At 38.9% G+C, this 10799-nt stretch overlaps 1 protein-coding gene across 3 annotated transcripts; it reads right to left on the reverse strand.

Annotated features, from left to right (window-relative positions):
• Positions 1 to 233: 233 nt before the first annotated feature.
• Positions 234 to 10776, reverse strand: LOC144640946 (uncharacterized). Of its 3 annotated transcripts, none has more exons than XM_078500011.1 (5): positions 10700 to 10776; positions 10062 to 10128; positions 3910 to 8535; positions 2807 to 2851; positions 234 to 1010 (listed from the first exon to the last, which is right to left on the reverse strand). In XM_078500011.1, the coding sequence occupies exons 3-5, from the start codon at positions 8487 to 8489 to the stop codon at positions 977 to 979; spliced, it is 4659 nt and encodes a 1552-aa protein (XP_078356137.1). In that variant the 5' UTR covers positions 8490 to 8535; positions 10062 to 10128; positions 10700 to 10776; the 3' UTR covers positions 234 to 976. The 3 variants fall into 3 exon arrangements, with proteins under 3 accessions (XP_078356137.1, XP_078356138.1, XP_078356135.1); XM_078500012.1 differs by adding an exon at positions 2210 to 2261 and having other exon boundaries at positions 3910 to 10128; XM_078500009.1 differs by having other exon boundaries at positions 3910 to 10128.
• Positions 10777 to 10799: the final 23 nt, after the last annotated feature.

Here is a 10799-nt window from a genome sequence, read left to right on the forward strand (position 1 = left end):
TTAGTATGCAAAACAGATCACTTAGTTTGTGATTCCACTAGGAAACAAAAATCTAACTTTCATTAATACGTTTACCTTTTCGGTACTGCTTAATACTAATAATTACTATTTAAAAATTAATATTTAATACTGGCATTGTTCTAGGTTTTTCCAATCTAAGGTGGTGTAACCGTTTTAGTAGGCATATAACGCCGTTGTACTTCATTTATAAAATTATAAAACTACAATTTTAATTTTAACATTTGTTTCACAAATGTATAATCACTTAATCAAGATTAAAGGCAGTGTAGCCAAATGTTCTGAGTCACGAAAAGTTTTTTTCCTGACTCCCCCCCCCCCCCCTCCCCGTATTTTCGCGACTCGTCGAGTTACCAACCAAGTTTGTCCAGACGGAACTGGTATACATAGTATACTCGATACCAAGAAACGAAACTTTACTACGTTTTATAGTCTTTCTTTGACTGCAGCATTGCTATTTACAAGCAATTCTTGACTGAAAATTACTCAGCGTTATTTAAAAGGTATAATCGTCGTTGAAATATGGTTACCAAAACACTAAACCTAGCTACCAAATGCTGCAAAATTAAATATAACTTTTTGACTAAGTAACTCTTTAAAAATATGCATCGCACATGACAGCAAAAATATCAAAAAGTTGCACACCCCGCAACAACGAGCCGGCGCTTATTGAAAGAGGCTTACATTCTGCGGCAAATCGACTTCAGCGTGGAAATAAGAGTGGCAACGAGTTCTGGTTGTTGTTGCAATTGTTTTGGGATACAAATTACAGACATGTTTTATTCAAAGATGTTGCTTAATACCTTTTAATAAGCGTCGGTCTTGAATAAGTGCCGCATCAAAACGTCAAAAAATTTATTAGTAATGGAGTAAATACGTTAAGTAACAAAACACTAATAAAGCACAAGCCCATAGGAGTTCCTGTTAAAGCTTATAAATTCCTGGTTATGATTGATTATCATTCAGACATCACTATATATACAAGCAAACACCTGAAAAAAAAAAAAAAGCAGACAAATTTAAGACAACGTGAGGCAATGCAAATATTAAAAACACCATTACGTAAAATACAAATGCAATTCAGAACAACAATTTAGTACAAGTATTCATCGACACAATTACGGGCGGGGTTAGCCAGAGAACAGCCCTCCAAAAGAGCTGTTCGCCCTACAGAAAACGAGTAAAGAAAAGTTCAAGGTAACTCTTAACAGTGATGTGTTACAGAAAATCTAAATTTTTGAATATGCCGCTTTACCGAGGCATAAAGGAGTAGAAACGAATACATCGAAAATTTACTGGGCATAGTCAGATTGGATTTTTATCGATTTTTTAATATTGCGATTTTAGTAATCTTAATTTTTTTTAACATTATTGTAAAGCGCCTAGAGCAGGCCTGGATAGGCGCTATATAAATTTTATTTATTATTTATTATTATTATTATTATTATTATTATTATTATTATTATTATTATTATTATTATTATTATTATTATTATTATCGGAAAGCACGTTAAATTTTATCGAAAGGCCGAGTCAACCGGATGCGCTTGGGTGGCCAAACGAACTCGCACGTTTACTTGCAAGTGCACGCAAGTTTCAAAAGAACAAGTTGAATATCAAAAAAAATGTGCCAAAATGCTAATGAATGACGTGCGATCAACTTGCTTTGACTTGGGCGGTCAAACGGTAAAAAACGTGCGCCAAATTTGACCCCAACCAAAGTGAACGCAAGTTGTCGCAAGTCAACACAAGTGCACGTAAGTCCTGGCCACATGGAGTTGAAAGTAGACGCAAGTTTACGTCTACTTACGATTCTGTTCAGTCAGACACAATATTAAGTGTCCATTTGTCACTCAGTTCTTGGACGCTGTCAAACTTCCCATTAGCAAACACCTCTTGATGGTGATTGCTAGATAAAAAACCGAGATATTTATTCTTCCTTCTCAGACTAAGGCTAAGGATCTAAGCGTTAAATTCAACAACGAATGAAAGAAGGAAAGACTTTGGCAATACTTCGTGCTCTCCTTTCCCTCGTGCATGGTGTCTTATAGCCCAAGAACATTTATAGCTTGTTACAGACCAGGTCATGCAGCCTGCAAGCGTTTTGAAGGATATCGTGACTTAGTAGGCAATAATCAACTGAAGTAAACAGTTTTCAACTTTGGGTAAGCCATGTTGCCTAATGTCTAACCTGTTTTTTTTTTTTAACACTGCTCACTTAGAGATCTTGTGTATGGGCCATCCTAGTGGAAAAATAATATTAAAAGGTGAGTTGAGTTGAGAGGAAAAAAGTGTGGTTCATGTAGCCACTCATTATTGCAGGAATTTTTTTTATTATTTTTGAAATATCAGTGGATAGTGCAGGCCTGCGCGATCGTGTGTGTGTGAGTCGGGAGACGAAGGAAGGCGAGAAGAAATAGTGTATACCCCGTAATGAAAAAAAAATCGTGATTTGTATTACAAGTAATTTGTAAATGTAGTAGCCAATAAAACCGTGAAATGTACTGAGTTTTTTGGGTAGCTTAAATCAATTAGAAATGCTTCAGAAGTACAGGACATTGTTGCCCTACGGCTATCCTCTTGTTCCGTCTGCTCTCATCGATCTCTGGTGTGGCGACCTCCGGACGAAAGTTAAGAGCGCTTAAAAGCAGGGACCAACCACAGTGCACTATTTGTAGCCAATCAGTTTGCACAAAAATACTGCTCACTGAATGATTTCGATTGCTGATGCAAATTACAAATACGTCATTGGCATCAGTCTTGAAAACGTTGTTATCTGATGGCTAACCTTTTTCTCATTCTGTTTTCTTGGATCTCCGGTGTGTTGGCCATCCTGGAAACAAAAAAACATCATTTTTTAAAGGAGGTTGCTGTTTATGTAATTACCTATTACTTCTAGAATAGCGTTGATCCAATCTCCTGAATAGTACTTAATAATTATCTGGTACAAGACTTCGTGACATGGTAGAAATGGAAGACCAAACCGTTTAGCGGGAAATCTCGAATGAGGCAATCAGAATGCATCTGTACATTTTAACTACAGCACACCAATTGGCTAACATGTTGTTTTCTCTGCTTTTAGTAAAGTTAAAAGCAAGCAAGCAAGAACACTTTATTTATACACAATAAAAATATCAGCTAAGACGCTTGTGGGGTCGTGTATTCTACATTATTTACATTGTTTAAATTTATCTTTTGTGTTTTAGCTATCCTGTTAAAATTAAAAGAAGGCGTTTAAGAGGAGAAAAATGTTGTTCATGCAGCCACTCGTCCTCAAGAGATTTGATGACACGGGAGACAAAACTTCAAACAAAGCAGAATCTGAACTGATATTCCTTGTAACAAACTCGAACACACAAACAGACAAACAAACAAGCGAGGACACTTCCAGTTTGTTATAATTTTCTGCTTTTTCAAAAACTTCTCTAGTTTAAAAGTTGGCGCTACAATCACGCAAACAAAATAATTGAAAGACCATAAACAATTTCAACACCAAAACACAGCTAACCGACAATGGTTTCCATAACACCCAGAAGGTTATCACCCTCGAAGCGTGTGACTCTGGTTCCATGCTCCCGATTATTGCCGAACAATAAGTGATAAGCTTCTGATTGCACTCAATGTTCTACTTTGATCGATTAGAGTAATAAAACACCACAAGTTTCTTACAGGTTTTATTGGTATCGACCTAAAGGCTGTATAATCGCCTTCAAATAGCAACTTGTGGTTTTCACACAAGCTAGAAGTAAACCATACTAGTTCTGTCTGTTTTCAGTGTTGTAGCGAGCATTGATGTGCATTTGTCCATTACAATAAATCGCTATTCCGAATAACATTTTAAGAATTACATATTTACCTCTTAACTTTTTAACATTGTTCGTAATCACTCACCTTTTGTTCTTCTTGCTGTCTTTATCTTGCGGTAACGACACCTGGATAAGTTTGAATCCGAGTTGAGGGAGCCTTTGATCAATGGCGAGAAGACGCTTACGAGGACAGGCTGCTAAACAATTCACTTCATTTTCCAGATCGATTACACTCAGCAGGTCACCAGACTTGACGTTAAACAGATGAAGACAATAACCTACTGCAGCTAAGCTGATAACACATTCCTCGTCACTGACGAATTTGCAATCCGGACGAAGCCAGAACTCCTCGCTTCTCCATAATGTGTGTAGTTTTTCTCCGGAAACGGCATCGAGGACATACACTGTGCATGGCTTTCCTTTGCCTATTACGCAAACTACAACAAACCGTTCAGCAGGAGAAAACATACCAAATCGAAGATAATCGAGGGAACGAAGATTGGTTTTCCAGACCGTGGTTCTGCCATCCAACAGCTCAAAGACGGTGGGACGTCGTTTGTAGGTTAACACCTGACACTTACTGTTACATGCAACCAGCATCCAGTGACCAGCATCCCGTGGGATTGTCGACATAATTTTTCCATTTGTTGTATCCAGTATGATTACTTTGTTCTCATTTCCCCATTTTGCCAAACACGCCACTCGTTCTTCTGATATGGGGATGATCTTTCTGACTTTGTATACATCGGTCCAATTACGGACACACTTAGACAATTCAAAGTTCCACATCTCAAGAGTACCAGTTCCTGTTATTAATAAAACACCTTCTTTCACAGCTACAAGGCAATTCTCAGTTACGAGATGAGTTGCGTTTAGAGTAAGCTGCCCAACGAGCTCTCCACTTGAAACATCCCAAGCTCTGACTTTTGGTTCTTTGGCATCGCCGACAACATAAACGGTCTCGCCACTCAAAGAAAATACAATTTCTTTAATCCTGCTGAATGTAGCTTCTCCGTCAGTTTCCAGTAGTTCATTAATATGCAACATGTCTATGAAAGTATCACCAGGAGAACCCCTCAATACAGTTTCCTTATTTAACACAAAATCGAATTTCACATTCAAAGTTGAAATAGGATCTCCTAACAAAAATCCAACCTCACTACGTGACTCAAATTCCCAGGACACAAAGGATTTGCCATAAGATTTCCTGACATCTAACGCACAATTCGGATGTTCCGCCATATTGATATTCAAACAAAAACAGTGATTTAGCAAATGTACTCCACCAAAACACCAAAGAGATCGACAGCCAGGTGAGAACTTTATCATTCCACAACTTTCTTGGATGTTCTTTTCTGTCAGTGTTCTAAAACCATCCATCACATCAACAATAGAAATGGTACCCGTGGAATGAGAAATTGCCAGCAGCCTCCCATCTCGTGACCAAGCAAAAGATAAAACATATTCATCTCTTGTGGTACGAGTAATCTCTGAACCATTCTTTAGACTCCACATACTAATGCATTTTGCATCGTCAGGGCAATCAGTTAGCATCGTGGTCTTGTCTCCTGAAATTGAGCAAACTGTGAATTTGCAGCTACTTTGGGGAAACAGTGGTTTCAGGTCTCCGTCAAAATTATAGGCATGGCTAAGGAATCCTGGTAAGACCACTTCATCAGTGGGGTGGAAAACGACTGAGCGGTAAAATGACAAGACATGTGAAGCTGAAGGTGATATTCTGTAAGCTCCATTCCCGAAGTGAAGTTTCTTTTCCAACACCGGACGCTCCCATATTAGCTTGCCAGTATGGAGTGACCACAGCTGAATCATTCCCTCGTCACATTCACACACCATGTAGTCTAACTGCGGAGAAACATCAAAACAAGCCACTTTAGACGAACATTGAAATCGAGCTTGAACAGCTCCCTGCTGCATCTGCTTGTGCACAAATTCCATATATGGTATTTCTGGATATTTGTTTTGCAACAGGCTCGATGCCATAGAAGATAGTACTGTTCCTCCCATATTCAGCACGGTTTCGAAAAACACATGAGGATGATTTGCGAAAGTGTTGTGGTACTTTCGTAACAGGTAAATTAAGGTGTTCAACAAACCTTCACAATCTTCAGACAGCGCCCGAGAGATTTCCTGCCGTTGAAGCCATAAGATGTCTTCAGCTGGTAACGAGGTGCTTACAAAGAGCTTTGCATACACAAGCTCTAAGTCAATCACATATCTTTGTACACACTGCTCCAGGCTACATCCACCTGGTCTCATATTCTCCTCTAACTGCAACATGTGTGGTGCACCATGATGTAGCGCATACTTCTCAGTGGAGCTAAGCACTGGGTCACGTACACCTTTGAGTTTCAGTTCATCAAGTTCATCAGCACAGAGGCTTGCAAGAATGCGATGGCCTTCCTTCTCGTCCACGGTAAAAACATGCTCTCCGTAACATGATGTGTCTGTCAACCAGTCTTTAACTGACTTGTGAATAACATGTACACAACCATCGCGAATGGGGAGAAGCGATGACACGCTGCCAATAGCTTTAAGTACTTTACGCCTTGTAACTGGTGAGTTAGCACAAGGTAACAAAACTTTAGAAACAAAGCCAATGGGCAAGGGCTCTCTTGATGCGGTAACAGCACTTAACAAATTCAGAAAATCATCTTCCTTGACGCCTAGTTCCTTCCTTAGTTCATTCTCTAGTCGTTTGAAATAGGAATGGTAGACTGAAGAAATTGCCAATGGTAAGCTGCCACCAAGATCTCCTTGTTCCAAAGTTGCTACATTCTCGTCAAGAAATGACACAAGAAAGTACGCGTAAAGCATGAGTCCTTCAGACTTCTCTACAAGCTTTTCCACAATAGCGCCTTTATTTTCTGTTTGGATTAGATGTTCCGTCCTCTTCTGAAAGAACCGTTTGATGTCTACCGCATTCTTTTCATCATTTGATTCCAGCTGAAACGGCTTCAAATGTTTTAATGCCTCTGCTATGTTCCTCTCTGGACGGGTCGTACATAGAAATCGAATCCAACATGGAAGCTTGTAAAAGTGGTTGCAAATCACATCTAGCAGTTCATTCCGTTCTTGGTATTCACATTCATCCAGGCCATCTATCACCGTTAGCATGTTTCTTCCAGGGTCAGCTACAGTGCTTAGAGGTTCTTTAAACAGCAGTGCAAACAACTCCTCCACACCCATGTTGTTGAGATCTTTACCCAGATTTCTTGAGAGCCGATTCACAAGAGCTTGTTTGTACTCTGGCAAAGCATGGCACAAGTGACAGGCCAAGGACTGAAGCATGAGCTGAGGATTTCGGTAATGTGCGTTATTATGCTGACAAAAATGGCTTCCTGACAGTCTTCCATCTTCTTGCATTATTTTGCATGTGACGGCAGAAATAACTGATTTTCCCATTCCGGCGTTGGCGCTGATCACCATCACGCGGTTTGGAGAGTTTCTGTCATCTAACCAGTTTTGAACTTTGTTAAACACCCACTCACGTGTGCCTTCTTGAAATCGTCCCACGTGATACTCAATGTCTCCTTTGAACTCCGACTTGGCAAGGTTGCTTAAGACTTCATCAGCTCGGCTTTTAGTGTCCTTTTTTCTGAACATACCAAATGTTTGCTTTATTTCCTGGAGACCTGCTTCAACAGCTTCAAAACGTTCATCTTGGGTTTTTGCTACAGCTTCGACAGTTTCTTGTGTTTTGGTCAGGGTCTGATGTACTTCTTCCAGCTTTGACTTGTTATCCTGGAGTGTTTCACGGTCTTCTAGTTGCGTCTGATGTACTCTCTCAACAGTTCCTTCCATGTTACTGTCGGTTTGATGTACTTCATCCAGTTTTGACTTGGTATCCTGAAGCGCTTTATGGACTTCTAGCTGGGTCTGACGTACTTCCTCGACAGTTTGTTGTGTCGTCGTCTGGATTTGATGTAATTCTTGCAGTTTTGACTGGCTTTCCTCAAGGGTTTTAAGTTCTTGAAGTTGAGTTTGACGTACCTCTGCAATACTTTGTTGTGTTTCGGTCTGACCCTGACGTATGCCCTTCAACTGTGATTTGATATCCTCTTCACTATCAGCCCAGTCAAGTAACGCGTCAAGATAATCTTCCTCTCCACAATGCTCTGCCTTCAATCTATCAATTTCCGCCTGATTCAAACCAAGAGCAACAAGAACAGCACTAATTTCCTGCCACAGAGAAGTAAAAGTTGGTGTATCAACACCAGTGGTCGATATATGACCATACAACTCATTGCGGAAAAACTTAATGCGACAAAGGTTTGCCTCAAGAGATGTGTCACTTGGGAGTGGGAAATTGTGCCATCCTAAGGGAGGAGGATAAAGTCCACAAATGTTGGTCAAAAGGACGAATAAAAGAGTTATATCGAATGTATTGGAGTCTGGTGCAGCTCCACCAGGTGGGAACAGTTGGTCCCACTGAGCTGCACGCAAGACTCTTCTCCTTAAGAGATTGTCAAGAGTTGCATAGTTTGCATTGAGATCAGCAGCCAGGTTTGCAGGAGGATGATAACTATCGAAAGCATTCCTCAGAACCGTTGTTCCACCATCAATAAGAAGTCTGCTGAGTTTGGCTCCATTTGTTTTCTCTACAGAGCTGGCCAGGGGTGAAGGTGCAGCAGCTGCCATCTTCATTCAAAGTACACCATACAGAGGTTTACATGAAGCTCTTTAACAGTTCCTGTGTGCAGTAAAATTGATTTCGTTATTGTTTTTGTATCATAGCTTAACGTAATCGGCACACTATTAAATCAATTGCTAGGTGTAAATAGCATTTCACTCTATGCTCATGCAGAGTACCTTGATTAAACGGCTTGTTTTGTTGTTGTTGTTGTTGTTGTTGTTTGTTTCCGGAAGTCGTACAAGGGGATAACATTCTCCTAGATACATCATACATCATACCCAAAGTTTACCATACCCCAGGGTTTCCCCATTACTAGGTTGTTCGTATGCCAAAGTATACCATACCCCAGGGTGATGCTACTCTCCTAGGTAAATCATAGCCCAAAGTACTCAATAACCCAGGGTATGACTTTCTCCTAGGTAAGAATACCATACCCGAAGGTAGTATGTATACCATATTGCAAGCTATATCCTCTTTCTCGGTAAAGCATATCCTAAGTGTATACTCTTTGCCTTGGCATATTATACAGGATCATTACTATGCAATTCCCATATGGTTAATATCCTACACCAGGGTGAGACTGGTGACGTGACTTTACACAGCTGCATTAATTTTATTGCAAATTGTTTTTTGCTCACAAAACCCTATTATTAGATACTAAAATGCTGTGAAAAGCCTATCAAAAACAAATATCCCATGAGTAAATAATACATACTGCCAAAACAGCTTGGCATGTATTAAGATTCTGTCTTTATTTCGAGATTTCCAATAGGCTAACAATTGTCTCAAGGTTTTCCACTGAAATAGAACCTGTAGAGAGATTTTTGTGAGACTTTGCCTATTGACTGTTTATGTTATAGGAACTTAAATTTTGAAATAACAGTGGGGCGTGCCAATGCTCATTTAGGAGCAACAGCACCTTGTTTATACCTAATAAATCTTTATAAAATTACCATGATTATACATGTACCGGTAGTCACGATTGCTTGCTAAATTCACGTGTTCGACGATTATTTCTTATTCAACACTGAGAATTGGTCCATATTTATTCTACAGAAAGAAAGTTGCTACTCAATTCAAAACAACAGAAAAAATGATACATGTAGGTCGCCATACTCGTTTTTGAGAAAATGACGATTTACCTGTCTGAAGTGGTCTAGCCGTAAAGTTAAAGCTGCCATTTTTTAATACGCGCGCACTAATTCCACGTGAAATTATGCGTAGTAGGGATGCGCAATGGGGAATTTCCTTAAATTAAATTGTGCATTTAAAGGACACCATCAAAAATGCGTCAAATTTCAACAAAAAAAAACATTTAAATGGGATTTTGTGAAAAATAAAAGCATCGAAACTTGAGATTGGCTGAGAGCACAAGGTACCTAAGTTTCTCACATAACAAAAAAACCTGCGAGGAATTTTGAACTTCCCTTGCAGCAAGCTGGCTGGTTAAAAAAAATCATAGCTAGTGACTTATGAACCTTATGAACCAGGCTTGCCCCAGTCTGTCTTGTTAAAATTAATGTATCTTGGAAGAAAGATAGGCCTGCTTTATAATAAATTGTAACATAAACAAAATTGCCTACCTGTTATTTAAAGAATTTTACGCAATGATAACTCACATCCTGATTCCCAGGTTCAACAACTTGAGAGCTGCATATGATGATAACAGCAGTATGAAAAACAGATTATAATAAATTTGATGCCTCAACAAAAAATTAATTACCAAAAATATTCTTATAACATTTTTTACACCATTTGAAACAGCTCATTGTAATTCATTTCTCTAAGTCTTACATCCGGTGATTTAATTCTAAAGCCGGATTCTTGAAAGAGTTAATGTTAAACCTCCTAAAATTGGTTAAAACGTTTGCTATTTTGTTTTGAACATAAAACGTTCATTTTGACAAAAATATGGACAATTTCAATTTTATTTTTCTCTTGCAGGGTTAGCTCAAGAGCTCAAGTTTGGCTAACATTTTCCTAACTGTTATTTAAACTATCACCAACTGCTATGAGTTCTCTTTGGTAACTTTATTTTAATGCCTTTATTGCCCATGTGTTTAGCGGAATTTTCTTAACTAATCAAACACTAAAAAAAATTCGATTGACACATGAGTTAACTCATGCTGAGCCTGGAGAGTTAAATTGATCCATAATTTTTGATTGAGCATATCATCAAATAATTAATTTTATTAACCTCGATCCATAAGTCAGATCTTACCTGAAATTAGAAGAAAATATGTATGAAAAATCACATCCTGACATTGCATTCCACAGCTTGGGACCTGCACCTGTAAGTGATAACAATTGACAATCAGAAG

This window comes from Oculina patagonica, unplaced genomic scaffold (assembly GCF_052425735.1).
Source record: "Oculina patagonica isolate OP01 unplaced genomic scaffold, crgOcupat unplaced58, whole genome shotgun sequence".
Lineage (NCBI taxonomy): Eukaryota > Metazoa > Cnidaria > Anthozoa > Scleractinia > Oculinidae > Oculina > Oculina patagonica.